The 25,152-nt window shown below is 49.4% G+C and overlaps 1 protein-coding gene across 1 annotated transcript in view; it reads right to left on the bottom strand.

The window, feature by feature from the left end:
- Nucleotides 1–11,915: 11,915 nt before the first annotated feature.
- C11H10orf90 (chromosome 11 C10orf90 homolog) overlaps nt 11,916–25,152 on the bottom strand; it is a 211,660-nt gene continuing 198,423 nt past the window's right edge. The window contains 3 exon segments of the mRNA XM_014562609.2: nt 11,916–12,869; nt 12,957–13,056; nt 16,123–16,186. Coding sequence (XP_014418095.2) covers nt 12,831–12,869; nt 12,957–13,056; nt 16,123–16,186 — 203 coding nt within the window. The 3' untranslated portion in view covers nt 11,916–12,830.

The raw sequence follows: 25,152 nt of genomic DNA, 5'->3' as shown, positions 1-25,152 counted from the left end.
CCCAGGCGAGCGTGGTTTGGGTCTCAAGGGCTCTCCCTTCCTGAAAGGAGAGGTGAGCCTGGCCCGCAGACCAGATGGCCTCCCCAGTTAGCGGGGCATCTTTCTTGGTGGCTCCACCAGAGCATTTTCAGTGTGACCCCCCCAAACACACACCCCACCCAGCCAAACCATCAGTCATAACATCGCCATTTATTTCCCAGGGGTGACAAGTTCTTCACGCTTCAGCGCACGTCATTTTAATGCACGCGTAAGATTTCTTCAAATGGATAGACCGGTTTTCACAACCGCTTCCCTGTTGTTGAATGTTTGGCTTATTCACATTTTTTTTTTCTCTTAAAAAGAAAACTGTAATTAAATTTTTTACATGATGCCCTTTTAAAACTTGAGAGTTTCTTAGAATAGGATCCCAGAAGTAAGGTTATTAGTTCAAAAGAAATGCACATTTTAAAGCTTAACTATGTATTTCTAAGTTTTCAAAAAGCGTTATATCAACATTGCCTCGCCAGTAACTTTGAAAGTACTTTAAAAATTCGAGAGGGAAACAGTTGAAAGTTATGTCTTAAGACATAACAATGTTACTATTTTCATCTAATTACAAAGGTAGAAAATTTGGCAAACATGGAAGAAAAAAGGAGAAAATAAAAACAACATATAAGTCACTATTCAGGGGGAGAAGGGCACGACTTCTGTAACTTACTATCAAATAGTTCAGAAGAAAGAATATATATCATTTTAAATAACGTGTAATATTACATACACAAGAATATGCATGTTACATGCACGTGTCATACATGTAAAATATAAACAATACACATCTTTACATGCATATCATATAAAATTACCTGCAAATTACATAATGCACCTACTATACACACATATATCATGATACACATTTTATGGAGCGAGTCACAGTGTTACTTGTGTGTGTGCACGTGTAGAGGGAGAGAGAATACGAAAGCAAATATGGCAAAATGTGAACAGCTCATGAGCTTAGGTGACGGTTTTTGAGAAATCTTTGTACTTACAACTTGCAACTGACCTATAAATGTGATGCTATTTCAAAATAAAACATTAATAGATTTGGGGTAATATAGTTTCTGGGTTTTTTTTTCCCCTATGCATAAAAACGCCAATTTAGGGTTCACATGGTTTAGCTTTTTTAGTAGCAGCTTTCTAACACCACATCTACCATCACTATGTTGCCCTGACATTTACATACCATCTTACAGATAAGCAGTTTCCTTCCTGTGGAACTTCTAAGTCGTTTCCAGTTTTTCACTAATAAAAATATTTCATCAACTGTCTCTGGACAGAATCTCTTTGGTAAATCCCCTCACTGGGAAGGGCTGGTGACAAACTGTCAAACGCCCCTGGACAGGTCCTGCTAAATCACTCCACCACTCGACACGCAGAAGAATTTCTTGGTCAACTGCCAGAAACAGAAGCCACTCCAAGCAGCTCAGGTGGGAAGCGGGGGCCCCTGTGGGCTCCTGGGGTTGTCAGGGGCTCCGGCTGCAGGGAGTGCAGCCTGGCATTTCCGACCTGCCACCTGAGCCTGTCCTCTCTGCAGCCATCTCCCCTCCCCATCTGCCTCTTGGCAGCCTGGCGGCTTCCCTGCAAAGCTCCGAGTTCTGAGTCCCTCCACCTCCGCTCATAGGAGGCATTGGTTCCCGGGGTGTCCTCTCCTTCCCGCATCCCTAGCAGCAGAGCTGCTCTCCAGGTGAGCACAGGTGGGGGCGGGGCAGGGGACGGATGTCTTAGATCTGGGGAGGAACAGCTGGATGGAGACCCACCCCTCGGGGTCACATTGTGCCCTGTGGGCTCACTACAGCTTTTGTGCAATCTTGAGAAAAAAGGAAAAAAGGAAATGTTGATAGGTTTAACTGTCTCGTCATTTTATAAGCAGAGAGGAGAGGGGGTTCCCTGAGAAGCGGAACCAGGCATGGCTTTCTTCACGTACATGGAGCCATTTTTGGCTTGAGCCATTCTGTGGTCTAAGCCTGGCCCGTGCATGGGTCTCAGTCATTAATGATCCTAAGGGAAGCGAGGGCGTGCAGGGACAAGGGGAAAGCAGTCAGGAAACCAGAGCGCAGCGATTAAGCTCAGCCCTCGCTCCTCCCTGAGGGATGCACGTGACATCTGGTAAGTGTCTGGGTTCTGCAGGAACTAAGGCCCCCACCCAGGTGGAGGAGGAAGGATGATGCTGACCCTCCCGACTTCAGTCAACTAAAGCTTGGACTCCGTCGACCTTGGCCCCAGTTCTATGCTGAACTCGCCTGCTCCAGCCCCTTCATGAATACTCATGCCCCCTGAGCTTAAAACCCCCAATTTTGCTGTGTGGGGAGACACTGCTTTGGAAAGATCCCCCAGGTAGTCCCCTTACCTGGTACCAGTAATAAACCCTTCCTGCTCCCGCCCTCTGGCTTGGTTGTGGCTTTGGGTTCAACACCCACCAAGCGAACTCTGGTTTGGGGTAACAGTTTCAATTGCATTTCTTCAAATACCCGTGATGTTTAGCGTTCGTGCAAGGTTGTGGAGTACTTCCCTTCCTTCCGTGAAGGGCCCGTTCACGCGCTTTGACCCACTGGAGTGTTTCTCCTGCGGCGATGTGAACGAGGCCTTTATAAAGTTACTATTCTCTATCATGTCGTTCACAGGTGTGTCCCCCTTGCTCTTCAGCTCTTTTATTTTGCTCATAATATCTTTTGACATTCAATAGCTTCTCATTTATGGACAACCCAATTTAAGTTTTGTTTCGTTTTAACGGCAGCTCAACATTAATGGAAATGCTCCTTCCTCTGCTTTCATCGGAAGGGTTTTGCCTTCCACGTGCTATACATTGTGTATCTACCTGTTTTCTTCTGGCACTTTGGTTTCCCGCACCGCATCCCCTCTGGCTCACTCCCGCGGTACCCAGCACAGCGCCCCAGGTAGGCAGTCCATCAGTGAGTGATGGCCGTTGACTCGAATGAAGGGTAATGAAAACTCTTTATGGTCCAATGACTTTGGAACATTATTCACGAGGCTGCAAATGAGAATTCAAGAAGCAATGTCCTAAACGGTACCTGAGTGCCTCTCAGAGGATCTGGCTAATTGAATTCAAACCATATGTGGGAGCTGCCCTTCCCAGGACAGCGTGCTCAGAGGCAGTGGAGACGAGCTTTGGCCGGATCCTGGGAGTCCCACAACAGGAGTAAATAAAGATTGAAGGCAACAGTTTCCTTCTTCCCCTTCAGAGACTTGGATTATGATGTGTGCCTGCTAACGGTAACTGTTTCTGAAATTCACACCGAGTGGTAACACATGGGGCTGTCGGCAAAGAGCAAAGCCCGTGCATTGTTTTCAAGCAGAAAACGGTCCACAAGCAGGAGGCAATGAGGCGATCTTACTGCTGCTCTTTCTACGATGCCTGTGAGCATGTACGTTGGAGACAGCGGGGTATCGCTGTGGTGGGCCTTGTGATGGTTCCCGGGCTTTAGATCCTACTTCCGAAAGTGCCCACAGGAAACAAAAACAAAAGCAAAAACCATGTAGTGCATTCTAAAGACCTACTCCTCCCTCAGCCCCTCTGTGCTTTCTTAACTCGCGGGAGCAATCTTTGGTTTGAAATCTTGCTTTTTTTGACAGAATTATTGATTCTGTCTTGACTGCTTGTCTCCAAGATCGTGACTTCTCCTGGTCTTTACACAGCAACACTTGTAGACTTGTCTCTTTCACCAACATCAAGGAAGAGGGAGCTTGGGTTTTCTAAATAAAGTACCTGGAGAAAACCAACGTGTGGATCGCACAGATTGCATTGTTAATAATGCATTTTTAGATAAAGTTAATATTTTATGGGTTATTAATAATACATGGGTTTAGGGAAATGCCGACTTCTCTAGAAGGAAGAGAAAGTTATAAGCCTTGAAGCTCACGTCTTTGTATCACAGTGCAGTTATGACCTGTATTTGATGAAACCTGACTGTTATTTTTTATCTAGAATTCAGTCCCTTCACTGATGGAAGCTGGAAGTTTCAGAACCCAGAAGTTTCCACCTCTGGCCGAGATTGTTCTGATGGTCCCTTCTCCCCACATCAGGCACAGCTCTGAGCATCGTCAAAGGCAAAACGGTGGCTATGAAGAATCCAGCTGGGGCAGGTGACTGTCACTTATCTACATGCAGACACAGGAAGTCTTCCTCAGATCTCAGAATGTGATTTCAACTTGGCAGTTTCTGCTCAGAATTTGAAAAAGGTCTGTCTGTCCCATTCTCTTTGACTTTGAAGAGAGACTTGGTGCCACATTCACTTTCCCAGATGGAGCGAGACACAGAAGGAAGAAAAGTGAGGAACAGCTGGCAAGGTCCAGATGTAGCAAAAAAAAACTAAGCACTGAGGGCTGATGACACTGAAATGAGAACATCCTAACACCCATGGGTGCCCGGTGCTGGGGAGGAGAAGCATGACAGCACCCCCCGCCCCCGCACCAGGTGCTCCCAGTCTGCTTGGAAACTTCACATTACGCCATTATTCCCATGTTGTGAGAAACCCACTGAATTCTTCCTTCTTCTGTCACACCGGACATCTCACTGCTACGGATGCCAATTTCCAAGTCAAATATTTTCTCATTTTCTTCCCTTGAAGCTGTGAGGGATCCTATTCCATAATTTACATCTGATGGAGCTCAGAACATGCAACCCCACAATATGGCGCCTCGGCACATAAGATAATAGGAATTTGAGAAATGGCAGGTGCAGGAAAGGCTCTCTGACCTCCTCCTCCTCCTCCTCCTCCTCCTCCTCCCTGAGGCCGTCATAAGACCCTCCTGTGAGAGGTGCCCTACCTGTACCCAGAGGAAGGGAGGAGCATCATTGGCTCAGGAGATGGAGGGATACAGAGAGAAATTCGAACAAGCAGGTCTTGCCAAGTTTCCCACAGTTTACCACCCCTAGCTCAGACCCTCTGTTGCACCACGTTCTCCCACGACGTTCCACTCTCCATCAAAGCTAGTATAAAACCACTCACGGTTAACCATTGGAGAGTTCATTCCTTAATGAAGGCTCACATGTCGCCTTTATTAAATAAATTTGTCTGCCTTCTCCTGCTAATCTTTGTCAGTTTAATTTTCAGCCCCAGCCAGGGACTGGAAAACGGTCAAGGAAGACCGTATTTTAAAGGAAGCTGTGTGCATCACAGCCCTCTACATACCAGTTTCTTTATCTGATGTTCAATCGATCTGTTTCAGAGCTGGAGGAAACACTGACGGGTTGCAGGCCTGCACTCAGAGAAGTTAACCTGCCTTCCAGAGAGCACCTAGGGATTTTTAAGAGGGATTCGGGCGTTGTACCATTCCGTCCTTACCTGACCTAGAAGCAACCCCCCACCCCAACGTGCGCACCGCCCCCGGGCTCTCCTTGAGAGGAAGCCGGCCCAGGCCACACGGAGCTTAGTTACCCGCCGCCTCCGAGGGCTCTTCCGAGAATAATGCCTGTGAATTGGGCGTGCGTTGTAAATGTGTGGGGAGCACCTGCTCACTAGCCATGGGTTTTTTTGCCTCAGAAAAGAAAGGAATGGAGAGATCTCAGAACACAAGAAGAGACCATTGAGCAGCTTTGCACCCTAAAGCCCCCTCTCTCGTCATCTTTCACGAGAACAGTCTTGGAAGCCAAGCTTCGTGGGGGGAGGGGGAGTCATTTTCAAAACTCAAGTTTCATTAGGATGTTACGGGCTCCACCTGAGGGACCAGATGATGGCGATTCTCTGTCTACATGCCAGAGGCAGCGAGGATCCAGGAAGTGACCTGGACAAGAAACCCATGTCCTTGCGGCCAGACAGAGGGAGGGATTTGTTTTTCCAGTGTTTCCAGGCCTTTCCAGGGGCATGTAGGAAGCTGTCAGCATATTCTCGTGAGACAGGCGGAAAGGGGGCAGGGCAAAACCTTTAAAAGAATGACCTAGCCATTGTGGATATGACTTAAACTGGTTAGAACCAACTAGGCCCAAGATGGTGGAAGATTCAACTCCCAGCAGACCTTGAGCCTCGTTAGACACTCATCGTAATCCATTAGCTGCTAAAGGACAGTCCCACAGGCGCCATGGCAGTTCCCAGGCCGACCATGAAAGGCCAAAAAGTGGGCAGTGGCCCAGTTCCTGGAAATCCCCGCCTCTTCCCCCAAATAGCTGGAGTAATCCTTCCACTTGTTAGCGTGTGAAATTACCCAGCCCATAAAAACTAACCACCCTCGTACCAGGGGGCTGCTCTCCCTTCTGAGACAGACAGCACCCTGTCCATGGAGTGTGCATCTCTCTGAATAAACTTGCTTTCACTTTACTATGGCTCGCTCTTGAAGTCTTTCCTGCAAGAAGCCAAGGACCCTCACTTGGCAGGGCATGTCCCAGGATCTCACTCAAGACCTGGGACATGACCATCCTCTAGCACCCCATTTGCCTGCAACAGCCGTGTGCCCCATGGGTAGACAGGGAAGCTAATGGTACTGGTTGGGAAACTCCTCAGGGAGTTTATACAGGCGAGAACAAAGGGCTGCAGAGCACAGGGACCAGGGGTCCAGGGGAGTCACGGCAGACCTCAGGGGGATACACTGTGCCTGAGAGTGTAAAAGCAGAGCCCAGTCAGCAAGGGGGACCAGCCGCTCAAGCTCAGAGAGCTCACCTGCTGTAGACATGGGTGGCAGATGCCAGCAGAACAGGCAAAGAACAGTGTGGCTACAGAGGACAGCAAAGGTCCTGCCTTAGTCTACGTGGGCTGCTGTACGAAATGCCACACACTGGGTGTCTCACACAAAAAAACTCCTCAAACTTCTAGAGGCTAAGAAGTTCAAGATCAAGGTACCAGCCAGCAAGGTATACTTCATCCTGAGGTCTCTTCTCTTGGCTGGTAGGCGGCCGCCCTCTGTGTGCTCACGTGACCGCGTGCCCCGGGAGAAAGAGAGCCCCAGCTCTCTGCTGTCTCTCCTTACAAGGACACTAATCTTGCCGGATCAGGGCCCCACCCGCCTGACCTCATTTAGCCTTCATTATTTCTGTAGATGCCCTGCCTCCAAATACAGTCACACAGGGAGCTCAGGCTTCACGAGGTGAAGTGTGGGGGGCACAAACGCTCAGTCCACGTCAGGCCCACTGCTGTCAGAGGACCCAGAAGCTGTCTGACTCATCCCTGAGTTTCTCCCATGTGCATATGAGGATTCATGTTAATAAACTTGCTTGTCTTTGCCGTGTGAGTCTGTCTTTTGTTACAGAGCCCTATCTGGGAACCTAAGACGAGCAGAGGAAAAATGTCTCCCTGTGTGGCATGTGGTTAACACGCAAGAGAAAAATGTTCTAAGCTATCATTTTTAGAAACACTTGACAGGGTCCTGGGTTCATTTTTTTTTTTTTTTTTTTTTTAGCTTAGGGCTCTCTTCTTTTGGAGTAGGGCTGGGAGGTGGAGGAATCTAACTCAACTGCTCACTGAAAATTAGGGTCAAAACACCCCAATCCGAAACAAACATTTCGGCAAAAACACGCATCGCCCATCAGAATCAATTCCAACCCTCTAGAAGTACGGATGGCCACACACCTGAGTTTAATCCATGCGAAACTACTTGCTATCCATTGTAGAGACGCAGGCTTGGCCTTGCTAATGAAATGTCGTGGCTACCAAAAACCCAGAAAAATATCCTGGATTATTTTGTCATTTTGATTCAAAAAACGTTTCAGCTGAGAGAGCAAGATTAATTAGAATTATGTCTGCATATAATAATTAAATCCGGCCTAACCAGCCTCCAGGTATATTTTTAAACAAAAACAAACACAAAAATTCTGCACGTGCGCTCAGTAGGTTTTAACGTTAAGCACATATTTGGCAACATGTAACCGCTAAGCAGACCATCAACTTTAATTCCTTCGGTTTCCGCGTAATAGCGTCAGTCACGAGGCACCACGGTGGCTATGACACACCGTGTGGGTTTGTTTTTCATACATCGGCAGCAGTGAGAAGATTCACAATTTCCCTCTCCCTGACATCAGTGGGCAAGCCAAGCGGGCCGCTCCGCAGGCGTGGACGAAGGAACTTGTCCCAGGAACTCACTCAAGACCTGGGACATGACCATCCTCTAGCACCCCATTTGCCTGCAACAGCCGTGTCCGTGTCCGTGTCCTCTAGAAGTACGCGCCGTCCCCGCGAACGCAGGGAGCGGCTGCAGCGCCTTGTCCCTGATGTCGCTTACAGCTGTTGCCCATCTCAGGCGTGGCGGCAGAGTGAAGCTGCGTGAGCAGAGGAAGGCCGCTCTGAAAGGCACCACAGGACACTCTTCCTGTGTGGGCGACATTATGGGCACTCTTTCAGAAAAAAAGATTTAAAGAAATTCATGGTTTTTCCCCCGCGGTTGCCATGTAGACCACAAACTTCTCTCTCTTTCCTTTTAAGCTCTGATAAGAACCACCCCGCATTTCTGAAGGTCCTAGGGGCACGTCAGGGCTCCCCCCTCCCTCCCGCTCCCCCCTTGTCAAGGCCCGGATGTGCGAAGATCCGAGAGAAAAACCGTTGCTTGAAGTCACGCTTCGGGCCGCAGGCAACAGCAGCACCCAGGATGCGGATGTGAAGTCCTTCTTAGAGAAGAAAAAGCAGAGAGATTTCACCGCCTCCCCCCACCTCACACACGTCAGACATCTCTGGGGGTCTCAGGACCAGAACTCTGCCTGAGGCAGCTGACAGGACTTGAAAGAAACCCTCAGTTCCAGGGGAGACGCGCCAACATTGTGGCCACGCTCCATGTGGAGAAAGCATCTGCATGGAGGCGTCCGCCCCTCCCAGACATGCAGCCGGACTGTGGGCGGACAGGCCGCGGAATCTCAGCGCAGTTTCTGACAGCCTGCTCTCCAGACAGGTGGGGGGCAGCCTGTCAACGGGGGACGGATAGAGGAGGCTGGAGTGATGGCCAAAGTGTTGGCGCCCTTGGCGCACCTGGTTCAGCTCAGTGGCAGCCAATTCCAAAAAGTTTCTATTTAGCCAGACATTCAGGGATCATTACCGAGTCTTGATGAAAGTACGAATAAGGATGAGCTCTGTAACGCTGAAGCATCTGCTGATGCTCATGTTAATCACTTCCCAGATCATTTCCTTTGCTTCTCACGCACATGCCAACCTTCTCACACAAACCCACGGTGAATCACCCTCTAACATCGCCTTCTGACTTCCTTAACCCAGAGCCCGCCGGATCCTGCGGTCAGATACCCTCCAGGGGGGTGAGGTGGCCACACATCCCCTTCCCCTATTCTGCAGCTGGACCTGCCTCACACGCAGACGGTTGGCCACTCGATACAGTTGGAAACCAGGTCCAGGCGCTGTGATTTTTATACCAATAAGTGTTGACACAGGAGAGCTTCTTAAGGAACAGGGTTTTCAACCACACCTTGACAGTTGGTTGTTTCACAAATAGTTCTTTCAAAGAGCCCCGTTTCATCTGAGCAAGCACTTGCTGACTCACTCAGGGAGCACACATCTTCCAGGAAGTTTGTTGGCAGCAGACAGCGGCTAAAAATCCCAGGCAATTGTTTTTCCATGATTCCATTACCAGCTGGCAGAGAGGACAAGTCACTAAAATAGGAATTTCTCCTTCGACATGAAGTCATGGAGACCACAGTGAGGCAGCCTGGTGCCCGGTCTGGTCTGTCCCTCTCCGGTATCCCTGGTCCGAGCTCACAGCCATGAAACTGTAACTCCTGCTACGTGCTTTGTCGTTGAAGGAGTGTCCCATGCCAGAACCCAGACACACTCAGATGCAGAGAAATCAGCTCCAGGACAGAATGTGATCACTGAAGTCACAATGATAAATTCTGCTTAGAATTTCAAAATCCTAGTCTTGCCCAAAGTCTGATTTCAGTAAGAGAATCCAGCAAATGGGAGCCCAGTTCTGGACAGAACATAGCGACGGCTATTATGACTCAAGCCTTTACTTTCATATTTATTATAATCTTATTATGTTTCTGTTACAACCTCATTAGAGCAGAAAAGAAATGCTGAGCATCTGAAATTCACTCACTAGCATTAAAAAACAAACAGCTACAACAACACTAGAGGGAAAAAAATCAATTGCGCAAAAGACAAAACTTCAATTTGCAGCCTTGTCCCGAGCTGGCTGTCCAGAGGAACGACCCGCCCAGTCGAGACCTCACACAGTCCCACTCACGACTCCACCTCAGGTAGCTTAGTTAAGAACTGTCCTCAGAAACACATGATTCAGTGGCATTTAATCTCAAATGGGTTTTCATTTATTCTTTAGATGTTAAGACTTGACATCAGGTTTGCAAAGGGGGAAAGCCCTTCATGGGCATTTAAAAAAAGCTGGCTCCACACAGGCATCCTGAGATAGTTAGATGTTAGCTGATATAAATCCACTTTTTGGAAAGCAATGCCCCAAAATTCAAGAATCTTTTTGGTGCATTTTCTCAGCGCCAAGCAAAGGGATTATGAGAATGAACAAGTGGTGGCCCCTGTGCTCAGGGTTTCTCAGGACACTCTGTCCACGTCTATGTACATGTAACAGGAAACATTCAGGCTGTTTGCCAGGGTCCTTCCTCCTTGAAGCACTCGGCTCACACTGGCTTATTCTATTCCCATAATAAATCTAACGAAGAGGCACTGTAATTATTTCCATTTGATAGATGAGCAAACTGAGGCAAGCTTACACAACCAGCTGTGCCAGTTTTCAGTGCATCATCCTGCACCTCCCAATGCACCCTTTTTGCCTGCTCCGTCAAAATGGATCTGGGCCCTTGGAATGTTTTCCCTCTTCCTCCCGGTGCAATGCCACACTTGGCCAGTAGAGGGAGCAGGAGAAACATCGCAGGAGGAGAAGGGCGTGGCTTCCCAGACCTAGGACAGTTGCTCCAGATCCCTGCCAGTGTGCATGGCATCTTCAGCCCAGCCCCAGTTCCTACCAGTCAAGCAGCCGGCAGCTCTGGATGGCCAGCTGCCGCCCCAGCATCTCCCTCAGGTGCTGCTGTAGCAGAGTGCCGTAGACAGGACAGCTCCCCTGTATCCCAGAGAGTGGACTTCCAGCAGGATCCACCCACATGGTACCCCAGGAACTCCTCTGCACCTGCTGAGCCATGACTACTGAGTCTCCAGAAATATCCAGACCTCAGCCCAGGGCCGGAGGGCGTGCTCTTCCTCAGGGCAGCACTGCTCCTGTATCTGCTATTCCCACCTGTATTCGAGTTCTTTTTAGTCCTCACTAGCCAATCCCTTGTTACTCCAGACCTCTGTTATGATTCAGAACCATTACATTACATTTCCCTGTTGGAGCTGCTGTGCGGTTCCTCTCTCCTGATGGGATCCAGGCTGATACCTCTGCCTTCGACCACAGACCAGGGAGCAGTGTGGGCAAGATGGGAATCCAGAGTCTGTGCCCCTGGTGGTGTGGTCAGACAACCGTGCTGGGCAAGACGGCACAGGTTCTGATGTGTTGATTCATCCTGAGAGCAGGACAGATGGGAAGTGTCAGGAGAGAACCCAGAGGCTGAGCTTTGAAAGAGTTTTCCAGAGACACTGGAAAACAGACAAGCAGACGAGAGACATTCTAGGAAAAGGGGCAATGTCTACAGCAGTGGGAGAATGGAAGGGGACGGAAGTGTCACTGGGGCTCATGCCTAATCCCCTAAACTTCCTTCTCATTCCTGTGGAGACTCCTGGGGAGATGCGGGTCTTCAGGATCCCGAACCTTCCCTCCACAGCCTCCCCTGCTCCTCCCATGCCAGCTTCCTGGGAACAACCTTCTCCCGGGCCTTGGGAAGCCCTGGGGCTCTGACCTGGGTGCTGTGATGGTGAGAAGGCAGCGGTGCGGGAGCAGGTCAGAGGCCCCCGCTGGACCCAGGCTACGTCTCTCTAAACACCATCTGCACTGGCTGCTCCATTCATAACAGAGCACGGATACTTTAATTTTTGTAATAATTGCATTTATTTCCATTTTTGGTAAAAACTGTTAACTCCCCAAACACACACTTATAAATAATGGACACTGTAAATGTTTGCAGGAACAAATGGCAGAGTTGGAGCCATCAGGCTGTTGTCAGCAACACAGCTCTTTTTGGGGCAGGGGTGGAGGGTTTGCAGAAAACACCCAAGTTACCTACAACTTTTTCCAGCCAATTCTGCGCTCACGGATTCCACAGAAACAGACTCTTGTGCTAAATGAAGAAAGGAGCCGGGAGCAGGGTGGGGGGTGGAGAGGGCTGCTCTGACCCCAGGCCACAAAGCAACGGGCCACCACTCCCTCCTCTCCAGCTGAGCCCCGCCTATTTCCCAAGTTGGCTTCCAGTGTTCCATGGTGCACACGTCCGGAGAGGTTTTCAACACACTGTGTGATGACCTGAAGTTCGGAGTCGGCAGAAGGGGCAGAAGGGGCAGAAGGGGCAGAAGGTGGGGTTGGTATTTTAAAAGTGATAGATTCAGGTCCTTGAAATTTGACGAGAAAAAAAAAAAACAACCCAGCTCTCAGGCATCGAAGTGCACGTGAGCGCACACGGCCTTTCTGCTGGGGTGGAGAAGGTAGGTGGAAAATATCACAAGCAAATGATAAAATTCAGAAGTTAAAAAATGAAGGGACTGCATCGAGGGGGTTCCGCTGAGCTGATTACCCCACGACAGCCGGGTGGCCTGTCCCCACAAAGGTTTCCTGTTTCTGCTTAGTTTGGGTCAGCAATTCTAGGAAGCTGTGCTTTTCTTTATGAAAAAAAAAAAAAAAAATCAAAAGTCGAATGTTTCACGTCATGAAGATAATGCTAAGTTTAATGGTTTATCCAGCGTTTGAAGTCACCCCAGGTCCAGGTAGAGGGTCAGCAGGGCAGCCTGCGGTTAGACTGCGTTCCTTTGAAGGAGCTGGTCCAGTAATTGCTAGGGAAGGAGGAAACAGAGATGTCAAGGTCACAGTCAGCATCTGTGCGCCACACGCATCACACCTGCTGGCGGCCGGGCCGTTACCTTTTTGAAGACTTGGGCCCGGAGTCTGTTACTCTGTAAGATCACCCTTTTCTTTTGGTCTTCCTTTTTCTTTCTAACTTCTGGCAGGTTATTATAGATTCTGAAACAGATGCAGAAAACACCCTGAATGGTTGCAAGACACCATGGACCTGCGTCCTGCCTTGGCCGCAGGCTCTTCTGTTTCAGAGGACAGGCGGCCCGTGGGCCACCTCGCGTCTGTGAGACACCGAGCCCTGAGGCTCCCTGACGGTCTGCAGGTGGGCGGCCCAGGCCCAGGCCGCGCAGCCCAGAGTCCCACCCAAGGCGGAGCTGGAGCGGCTGCTTGTTGGTTTAGAAGCCACTCTTCCTGTCTCTGCATTCTCTGTGACAATTAACCACTGCCTTGTAAAGGGAGTGATTCCAGCCCTACCGCTTTGCCGCTCTGCGTGTAAACTTCCCTTCTACCAAATGCCTTTCTGCCTCTCAAGTTCTGCCTTCCTGTGACTCAGGACAGGAGCAGCAGATCAGAGGAAGCAGCAGGAACTGTGCTGAAATAACACACACGTAAACTGCATGTGTGGTTCTTCACCCGCTGCCTTCCTGATTCAGCTGTTCCCCTAGACATCTTGGGCCTAAGTGTGATGTTCTTGTCCTGGTGTCAAATTAGAAGCTTCCAAGATAAAGCAGGGCCTGAGGGGCCCTTCTTCCGGGCCCTTCCTTCCTACTTCCCATCAGAGATGGTTTAAGTACTGCTGCTAAACCCCACGGGCACAGCGGACACGCCGCGGCCTGAGCTTTTGCGGTGCTGTACACACGGTGCTCAGCTAAACATCTCTTCTTTATTTTCCCTTGTGTTTGAAAGCCAGACAGCATCTGCTTAACACGTTCCACTGTTAAAATAAGAATTACAGAGTATAACAACATGGATGATGGCGACATCAGCCGCTGACCTTGTCCTGGTTACAGGGCACTCGGCTAATCCCTTGACATGAGTTGTCTCAGTTAATCCTCGCTGGAGTTGGAACAACATCCAGTGTCCCGCTGTTCTGTGAGTGACCAAGCCCAGCCCCAAGGAGGTCTGGACGCTGGTGCTTGAGGGGCTGGGATTCCAGCCTGACTTCATGCAACGCTGTCTCCCAGTCATGCAGCACAAAATGCCCCAGGAATTGCTCACACCACGTACAGCGCCCGGCATGCCGTGGACGTCAATTTGGTCTAAATGAATAAATGAACACATAACTGCCAAATCCAGGAGCTGTTCTTGAAAGGACCAGGAGACGACTGTAGGGTCAGTAGGAAAGCTGACATGTCCCAAAGCCCCACAGTGGAAATCCCTTTGGATCCATAGAGACGCACCTTCCGAATACAGACCATCCGAGCATGCGGGGAGTTTAGGATAAAACCTCCCAGGTCCCACCCCTGGAGCCTCTGCTGTGGCACTTTGTTAAAAGAGCGCCCTACGTAAGTGATGTGCGTTTATGCAACGAGCCACTCTGCGTGAATGAGGAAACCGTCGGCGTCAGCTGACCCGGAAGACCTCACAGACATTAAGTGAAAGAAACAAGCTTCAGAAGGGTAATACACACTGTGATCCCATTTATGACTAAGAATTAGGTAACTGCCTATGTTTAAAAAAAGGTCTATTTTCAGGCAGAGAGAAAGGGCTGGAAGGATACACGGGATGGATCAGAGGCATGTGGTGTCTGAAGACAGGACAGGCTAGGGAAGCGGGGAGGGAGGGCGGAGCTGATCAGGACGGACTTCAGCTCTAGCTACCTCCTTTGTATGAATTTTTAAGATGAAAATGCGATTCAACAATATAATTAATAAGAAAGGAGACAAAAGCAAAGAAAGCTCTGATGTGATCCTAGGGGTGAGTGAGGTCTGTGAGCCGGGGTCAGGGCTCACTAAGGGCACAGCCCGCAGGGCAGAGTGGACACCCCAGGACCGACTGCATCCAACGAGCCCCTGCTTCTGGCTGGGGAAGCCACGACGTGTGTAGCAGCATCACCCCACTCATTGGTCCTCTCGGAGCCTCAGTGTCTTCTTCAGTAAAACGATAGGGTGATACTCTGTCCATAAATGCTGCTTTAAGAGCTGTTATTTTAATTGCAACTCTCCATAAGAGCAGCTTTGGGTTTGGGGACGGGGAGGGGGAAATTTGGCTGAATTTCCCAAGAAGTTGAAAAGGGAATACTTTTGGCATGAGGTGCGCACAACTTTGCACTTCTGAAGCGGCAGGACCTGAAACCCAGTGGCCCTTTAAAAACTCCAGTTAGAGGCTGTGAATCAGGTCGTTAATGGGATGGTCCCCTTTCTCCTCACTTCCACTTTCTTATTTACAAAGAAGTTCCCAACAGATAATCCAAGGTTGGCTAATTATCACGGAAACAATACAATCAGGGTAAAAGCAGAGATTTTGTGCCTGGAGTAAGGAGAAACGTGTTCTTCCGATTTCAGTGGTTTCCCTAAGTTACACTATCAATTTGGTTTCATCATCGTAATTCCTCCCAGAGCTAGACACCTTGTTATAAGCTAACGACATTTTACTTGCATGAACCTGGCAAACACGGCCGAGTTATTACATTTTGGTTGGGAGGCCAGGTCTCGGAAAGAACGGCAGCTTTTGTGTGTTGGTGAGAATGAAAGGGCTTCTAGGCCAGCAACCTGCCAAGCAGAACAGGGAGTGCTGCGGTGGAGCCCGCTGGGGACGGAGCGCCGGGAAGGCCGGCTGCTGGTCCCCACTTGCCACCGGCCTCCAAGTGGGGATGCTTCCCTGCCGGCCGTGCCCGTCAAGGCCCTCAGGAGACCCCGTCTCTCTCCTCCTCATAAAATTACCTGCAAAGGTGCGCCGTGACAAACAGCACCTGCCCCCGGCGCCGAGCGGAAAGAACAGAAACAGCCCCGTCATGAGTCTGGGGAATCTCTCCGAGACCAATTACCAGGTCCAGTCCAAATCCAAGACCCACCGCTTTCCTACGGTTTTCCAAGAACAACATTGACATCCAGAGGCGCAATCTGACAACCGTACTTCTTTTAGCCAGCTTTTCAAATTCATGGCCGAGAAGACCTCAGACCTTAAACGTGGACCTGGAAATAGCGGCCCCGCGAACAGCGCCCAGTTTCATCAAGCCAGCTCTCCCCCTGCCCCCAACTTCTTCCGACCTCACGCGACACAACCAAGTACCTTTTTGATCGCATGTGCATCTCCTTCTCTGAAATGTACCTCTCTTTGGGTTTGAACAAGTTATCTGGAAAAAAAAACAGAAAGAAGGTTCATTTCAGAAGGTCCGGACGTTGCACGTTTCTTGAGAAACATCGTGGCGGACTTAGTTCACACTCCGTCGTGGGTCTCAGTCTCAGCCCCAGCCTGTTAACAAATACCGCAGGACTCGGTAGACACACACCGTAAACTGCGGTACTGGGATCAAAACCGACAGGGCGGCCTGACGGGAGTTAAATACAGCGTGACATCCAGGGTGAGCACGTCACAGACTTTGTGGACAGCGACTCCTTTGCCTGCTTTGTTGAGCAAGAAGGGGCCACGGCCTGCTGGGGCAGAGCCAAGGGGGCGCAAAACGCGTCAGTGTGATTCTCGGAGCACAGCCCTGGGTGTGAGGTCATTGTGTCCGTAGAAACATCTCCACACTAGGTTTTGGGTGCCTCTGAGGACAAGGAAATCTCCCAGCAATCGCAAGAATATTTCGGGAGCAAGATTTTTCCCTCACAACCGTAGCCCTCCGTCAGGACGCTCAGCCTCTGCATCCTTTCTGATGGAGCAATGAGCCCTTTCCAGTGTCAAACAGTATCACGGACGACAACATGATAGTAACGTCTGTCTAGTGTCCTTCGAGAAAGTGCTTAGTGGCTAAAAGTCACCGAGTCCGGAATGTCTTTTTTTTAGTGTCAGTACATATTATTAACCACAATGATGTTTTCAGATGGCGCATTTAAAAATGGTCTGTGTTTAAAAGAGAAACCGTGGAGACCCTCTGGCAATAACCCTGAAGTTTCCGTGAGACTCTCAGCCCCATAGATTAGCCGAGTCTGGCCCAGAAAACTGCTCCTGGGGTGCTCACTGCGTGGGGAGCAGCTGAGCAGCCGCCACACACACCGTCTGGGACACCTGGACGGTCACCAGCTCACCTGCCTCACTCAGCACACGTGGACAGGCAGCTCAGCGTCCCTGCCGAGAACCATGGAGTTGAGGGGGGCTTCCTGTGGTCCCAGCCCAGACCCCACCAGGTTTCCATCAGCCTCCCCGACCTGGGCCCGCCCCCCTCACTCAGCTCTCCAGTGGAGCCACTGGCGACTTCTCAGGCTTGAGAACAGGCAGACATTTCCAGGAAGAGACAAGAAGGGGGAACAGAGGCAGGGATGAAAAGTCTACTCCGCTCCAGGGAACTGTAACACAGCTACTGAATCACAGGATGGAAATGACACAGTCAGCCTGTGTTCTGTCTGGTTATAAACGAAAAAGGAAAATGGCGCCATTGCTCAGCTTCAGAGAGGAAATCCAAGGGGGAAATAAGAGAAAGGAGGAAGAAATCAGGATTCTCCCAGGGCAGGGGACACCTCTCCAGTCTCCCGGAAGGTGCTGGGCCCTGTGATGAGGAAAGCCAACGGCGCTGTGAAGAAAGATCAGCTGAGGTGCCTCCCAGTGCCCGTCCTCCACTCGCGCTCCAGACGGGACCGGGCCAGAGCCCAGGGCCTCAGGGAAAGCCGACTGCGCTCCGGAGAAATGGGTGTTGCCTTAGAGCATCAAGGTCTCGGGCAAGCAAACGTGTCCATCTGGGGTCTCGCACTCACAGACACGGAGACGGAGCCTCGGACGGAGAATGAGTCCAGTCCGCTCTGGCGTTCCCCAGGCGCGCTCGGGAGTGGGCTGAGGCCACTGTGGACACATTCCTGGTGCCCCCAGGGGACAAAACTGTGACAAGCTGCATGTATAACCTTTTTATCATCCCCATCCAATTATATGTGGTCTACCTCAGAAATTAGCTTTGTTTTTGTTTCGTTTCATTTCAGTTTGTTTCTTTAGAGCACCTGATAACACAATCAAGCTTCGGTCTTTTTTTCCAAGAGGAAATAAAAACATCTGTGAGCTGTTTGGCACCTCTGCTGCTTTGTTTTCTTTTTTTCCCCCTGAATTCTTCTTGGCCTGCTGTGCCTCAGCACAGTTTTAAATTCTGGGCCCAGCAGCCCATGTTAAGTGCAAGACAAGCAGGTTTGTATCCAAGAGGGCCAACCCCCGCTGGTGGGCGCCACCCCTCACCTCGGTTGGTTGCTGTTGACTCTGAGTTTTCATAACAACACCAGGCCCACCAGGAAAGAGAGGGGACGAAAGGGGGGCCCTACCCTGGAGGAAGTTGTTTGAAATAAATCAAGTGTGTCACAAACGGCTCCCCAGTCACTAGAGTGAAAAGAACTCTACTTGGCACTTTGAGAGGGGAACCGGCAAAGCAGAGGGGAGGGGACAGGCTGATACCTGAGGGTCGGCATTACTATCCCTAATGGACCGTTGGTGCTTACTGAATCTCAGTAGATCTTCACCCCAACCCTGCGACCTGCTCATCAGTCTTTGTATTTTAGGGCTGGGGAAATCGAAGCTCAAAGGGCCAAGGGTTTCTTGCTCAGGTTCTTGCAGTGAACACGTGAGTGGCAGAGCTGGGTTTCAGTCCAGATCGGTGCAGCCACGTCCACACATGCTGTTAGCCTCAGAACACGCCACCAACCCCCGGGCACAGAATCGGCCTTTTGGAAGCGTGGACAAGCACTAGTCCACTTCCCGTGAGACCATCCCTAAATTCCTTTCTCCTCCTCCTTCCTTCTGCATTTAACGAGCACCTACTGTGTCTTCAGGGGATGCACAGGAGGGAAAGAAAACGACATCTTGTGACCTTGAGACCTCACTTGTCAAAGGAGACGTCAGTTAACTAACAGACCAGTTGCAAAGTATTGGGTAAGTGCTATGACAAAATCGAATCACAGCCACACGGTCAGAGGAGACTGGGGAGGTCAGGGGAGGAGATACTTAAACCACAACCCACATGACCACCCGTGGGGGCCAGCAGAGAGGCAAGGAAGGAAGGAACGGGGGACGTGGCGGGGGACGCAGTGTGAGGGAGGAGGGCACGAGGGCAGAAGGGAGTAGAGGCGAGAGCAAAGACAGCTGTGCTTATCCACCGAGGCTGCCCTTCACCACCTGGGAATCCGATTTCCTCACATGAGCACTGGAATCCGAGCCAGAACCTTCTATGATTCTACTGGGCACCAGAGGTGGGAATCATCCGTGTTGGCTTTTGCAAGCCTATTAGGGAGATTTGCAAGCCTGCTGAGTTTTCCTTCAGAGTAAGAGAGACGGAGAGCCATGCGGGGTTCTAAACAGGAGATCCGATATGGATCATCAAAGGATGACTCCAGCGACTGCTCAGAAGATGCACGAACAGGGCAGAGGAGATTCAAACATGGCAGGAAGCGGGGAGACAGGTCAGTCCATCGCCTCCGGGGAAGCCAGAGAGGGTAGTGCTCAGCACAGCTGGGAAGTGGGAGGACGCAGGACTTGTCTACACCGAACTTGAGCAAAGTGAGCTGTGAAGATGGGAGAGAAAACCAGGCTTCGGGTTGAAACAATCCTTCACTGATGACTGTTGAGTTTTCACCTCTCTGGCGCTCGGCTGACTCAAAGATCAACAAGATTAAGGACTCAGAGTCCAGCGTGAGAGCCAGATACCTGAAGCCTTCAGATGCCAGGACCCACGCCTGCGCAGGGAGGGGCTCACGGGGGATGCGCGGTCCACCAGGGAAGGGGCGCGGCTGGGGAGGATCCACAGCAGGAGACAGCCAAGCTGAATCTTGAAAAACAAAGAGGTGCCCTGATGGTGGGAGGAGGGGTGGCAGGAGGGCCGGGAGGAAGGTGGCCCAGGCAGAGACACAGCAGGGCCAGGGGGCCCGGCCTGCAGCAACAGAGGCTTCTTCGAGGGCACGTACGGCAGGCTCCGCTGGGGACCTTATTTCATGGGATGGAATCCGTTCTGCACGCTCTTTGCTCAAAAATACAGCGAAATCCTATTTATCAATTCCCTTTTAAGGGAGACTCTGCCTTGATAAAATTAAAGTGACTGGTGAGAACCATTTTCAGCCTGCTTACGGGTCTTCCGTGTTTCTTGGGAGCTTCGTGTATTGTAATTCACTAATGTGGAGGAAAGAGAACTGAGGATCTATTTATCTCTCATTATCATTCAAATAGACTTTTTTCCCCAATTAAATCACAAATTGCCCATTTCTGTCTTTCTGGAAAATCCTTTTTTAAAAAAAAACCCTGAATCTCTTGTGTCTGCTCATTATTTCATCCAAACTGCTGGCCTGTTGCTAAGTACACGCGACAAGGCCAGACGCGCCAAGCCCTTGCCTGGTTCAAAGGCAGCAAACAACCAGGGACCAAGATTTCGGTGCTTCTGGGGCCGTTCTTCGCAGCTGAGCGAAAGCCAAGCCCCGACGTCCCATTCATCTCTACAAAGACACGGGGATATTATAAACTTCACCACACAAGTGTGCAAACACGTGTGCATGCCCAGGGACAGGTGGCCTCAACGTTCAGACAGCGGACAGTGTCACCAGGAGGATCACCCGGACCCCAGCACGATGAGCTGTTCATGAGGCCAGAGCTCAGTCTCCTCCGCACAGAGCCCGTACCCGCAGCTCTGATTGCAAAGCTTCATTTTTCTTATTGAACAAGTGATCTAAACGATAATCAAGTGCACACTGGATTTATTACTGCAGTGCCCTCCCAGAAGCTGACGTTCTGCAGTCACCCTGAGCACCTTTGAAGCATCCTTTCGAATGGGCTTCCCCCATCTTAAAAAACAAAACCGAGAGAGGTGACTGGTGGAGAGAATCCGGCCAGAAGCCAACAGCCAGTTTGGAGTGGAGATGCCAGGTCCACACTGCCCAGAATCTGCTGTTAAAGTCTGAGCCTCCCCAAAGGAATGGAAATAGGCTGTTTTAAGGAAGAAAATCTCTACAGGAATATAAGGAGGAAAATCTCTAGAGGATTCTTCCTCCAGGATAGGACCTCAGTATGCGTGTATTCTAAGGTCACAAGGCTGTTCATTATGTCAGTGTCAAAGCCAGTGAGCAGTGGCCTTCCTGCCACTAGAAAAATCACATCGTGGTTTTCAGGAGTTAAATGCAGCTACTTGCACATCATTTCCACTCTGCTCGCCTCGGTGAGACCTCTGATTTGCTGATGTTGGCAACCGCCGAGTGGTCTACCTTGGACTAATTAGCCCTCCAGAAAATTAAACAGTGTGCATTATGCCATAGAAAAGCGAGTTAAAGACTCATAGCTTGTTTGCCTCCAAAGTGCCCTTGTGATGATAAAAGCTGTTGCTGGGAATCCCTTCCACCCTCCTGTGGAATCCTGCTCCTGAATGTCAGATCCACTTGCTGAGCAGCCCATTCTTGGGTCCAGAAGGTGGGTGGACCCTGCATGTTCCTTTTAGATAAAAGTGATGCTCTGTGACAATTACCACTCAGACACGAAAGAGATGCTGATATCACAGTTTGGAAATGCAACGAGGTTTTCCGACCCTTCTGGCAAAAGGCATACAAAACTAAGAACTGAAAAACAGACCAGAAGTCTGCAGAGACATCTATTTCTCTCTTCAGGCTCAGTACAAGAAGTGAGCTGTCAGAGGGCTTCTGGCTGGAGATGAGAAGATGGCTCTCTTGGCAGAAAGCTCAGCTCCTGCACGTACAGATTTATCCTCAAGGTTAGAGCTGGATCGCCATCTCAAGGCTTCCATGAACAGATAGAGAGCTGGCAGCTAAAGGATGGATTTGAGAAGGGGCTCACACCTGGGCAATGGGGTGGCAAGGAGGACGGCCCACCAAGCACACTGGAGGCCCGTGAGCCTCCCACAGATCGTAACAGGAGAAGCCTTGATGCGGCATTGGTGGATAAGGCCTGGGGACCACGGCTCCAGTGTCCCCAACTAGAGGAACCAGATCTCCAAGTCAAGCATGTCTGTGAAAGACAATTATTGGAGAGAAATGGAGTCTTAATACAATCCCCAATGCTATCCGCCTCTCTCTCTCTCGGACCCAAGAGCTCCACCCTAAGCTCCCTTCCCCCGGCCCCCAGGGTCCTCTCCTATACGGTTCCAGACTCGGTTTACTTGGCTGTCTACCTGGCCAACTCCCTCCCCAAGTGGCTCGTGAACCCCTGGAGGACAAGGGGGAGTCCCTTCTAGTCTATTTGCTTCTCCCCTGACCGACATCCCTGATGCCCTGGTTCATACTGCAGCTCTGTGGCCAAAGACACCAAAAGTGAACATTTCTATTTATCTTCCAGTTACTCCTCAAGAGATGTAGCAAGGGACAAAGGGGTCTAAGGCTCCCCATGAAATCCACGGGGCCGAAGAGGGAGGCTGGCCCCCATCGGTGGTGGCTCTCTTCCGTGCCACCTCCTTCCTATCTTGGGTTCCCGGCACCAGGCCACCTTGGAACAAACTGAAACTGTGCAAATTCAGTTCACCCTGGTGTCTGCAGGGTCATAGATTTGCAAACCAACCCAGATCCTTACTCAAAACCAGATGCTTAGAAACTGAGCGTCTGCCAAGGGCTCCTGTCAGTTGCCTAAAATGTGCATTTTAAGGCGGGGGGGGGGGAGCCCTGCTGGTGCTGGCAAAGCCATGTTCGGTGTTTCCTGCAACGAGCACATTGGTGAAGTTGCAGGCAAACCAGAGGCAGCTGGGCAGCTTCACCCAGCTGCTGAGATTTAATTAGTGACCTCACTGCACACGGCAGGAAATTCATCGTGTGTTTCTGCTTACATGAAAATAATACGAGCATCAGTAAATGAAGCATGGTGCTTTTATGATGTCAGGCTGATGCTTCCTCTGGCCTGACTCTCTGCACTGTGAGAAAAGGGTCGCTTTGTGGTCCAAGTCTGAAGGCCTGTGGGTCAGTTTAGGCTTCAGCTCAGCGCTCTGTGCCCTGGGACTGGTGGCTCGAGCTTGCTGACTTTCCCTCCGTCTCTGCTCAGTGCAGGGGCAGTATCTGCTTTAAAGGTCCTTGGAAGGTCTCACGGGAATGGTCCATATGAAAGTGCATTGTAACCATGGAGACGCCAATGGCAGCAAGGATGCTAACTAGCAGCACTTGTTAAGCACCCGGGGGCCCCACCATGATTTAATTAATCCTGTGACTCAGGAAAGCGGCTCTTCTCTTCAATGGTGAGCAAACTGGGGTCTTGCAGTTTGGTAACCTAGCCTCAGATCTCAAAGCCAGTAGGTAAGAGGCCTCAGAACTGACACACAGGACACTTTTCACAGAACTGGAACAAATAATCCTAAACTTTATATGCAATCACAAAAGACTCAGAAATGCCAAAGCAATACTGAAGAAAAAGAATGAAGCTGGAGGAGTAACCCTCCCAGACTTCAGACAATACTACAGAGCTACAGTCATCAAGACAGCATGGCATTGGCACAAAAACAGAGATGTGGGTCAATGCATCAGAACAGAGAGCCCAGAAATAAACTCACAGACCTACACTCAATTAATCTTTGACAAAGGAGGCAAGAATATACAATGGGGAAAAGACAATCTCTTCGACAAGTGGTGTTGGGGGAGCTGGACAGCTTCAGGTAAATCAATGAAGTTAGAACACTCTCTCACTCCATACTCAAAAATAAACTCAAAATGGCTTAAAGACCTAAACGTAAGACAAGACATCATAAACCTCCTAGAAGAAAACATAGGCAAAACATTCTCTGACTTAAATCTTAGCAATGTTCTCCTAGGGCGATAGAAATAAAAGCAAAAATAAACAAATGTGACCTAATTAAACTTACAAGCTTTTGCACAGCAAGTGAAGCCATACATAAAACAAAAAGACAACATATAGAATGTGAGAAAAATATTTGCAAACTATGCAACTGACACGGACTTAATTTCCAGCATATATAAACAGCTCATACAACTCAATAACAAAAAGAAAGACAACCCAATCCAAAAGTGGGCAGAAGACCCAAAGAAGCATTTCTCCAAAGAAGACATACAAATGGCCAATAGGCACATGAAAAAATGCTCAATAGCGTGAATTATCAGAGAAATGCAAACAAAAACTACAAATGAGGTATACTCTCAAATAGATCAGAATGGCCATCATTAAAAAGTCCACAAGCAATAAATGCTGGAGAGGGTGTGGAGAAAAGGGAGCACTCCTACATTGTTGGTAGTAGTTTGATATAGCCATTATGGAACACAGTATGGAGAGTCCTTAAAAAACTGAAAATAAACTTACCCTATTATCCAGCAATCCCCCTCCTGGGCATATATCGGGAAAAGGCAAAAACACTAATTTGAAAAGACACATGCACCCCAATGTTCATAGCAGCACTATTTACAATAGCCAAGACATGGAAGCAACCTAAATGTCCATTCACAGATGACTACATAAAGAAGTTGTAATACACAAACACACACACACACACACACACACACACACACATATATAATGGAATACTACCCAGCCATAAAAATAAAATAATGCCATTTGCATGGACCTGGAGATTGTCATACTAAATGAAGCCAGAAAGAGAAAGACAAACATTATACCACTTATATATGGAATCTAAAAAAAAAAAAAAAAAAAAAAAGACACAAATGAACCTATTTACAAAACAGAGACACATTCACAGACATAGAAAACAAACTTATGGTTACCAGGGGTAAAAGGAGGTAGGGAGGGATAAATTGGGAATTTAGGATTCATAGATCTTAACTACTATATACAAAATAGATAAACAACAAGGTCCTACTGTACAGCCCAGGGAACTATATTCAACACCTTGTAATGGCCTATAATGAAAAAGAATCTGAAAAGGAATATATATATTTATGTATGAATGAATCACTGTGCTACACACCAGAAATTAGCACAACATTGTAAATCAACTAAACTTCAATTAAATTAATTAATTTAAAAGAGGGTGAAAAACAGAGGCTTGAGAATTGTCACTGATGGAATCAAGGGGATGTCTGTGCTCTGCAGAAGATAGATGGTTGTGCTTCTCAAAGTGAGCCTTACATTTTCACATAAATGCCAACATCCTTGTGGCTTTGCTTCCCATTCAGTCCCTGAACCAGTAGTGTCAGCAACGCCTGGGGACTCATCACACATGCAAATGCTTGGCCCCACCCCAGGTCC

The sequence above is a fragment of the Camelus ferus genome, chromosome 11, assembly GCF_009834535.1.
Source record: "Camelus ferus isolate YT-003-E chromosome 11, BCGSAC_Cfer_1.0, whole genome shotgun sequence".
Taxonomy (NCBI): Eukaryota; Metazoa; Chordata; class Mammalia; order Artiodactyla; family Camelidae; genus Camelus; species Camelus ferus.
Note: the sequence above shows the minus strand (reverse complement) of the source record. Positions and strands in the feature narration are given on the sequence as shown.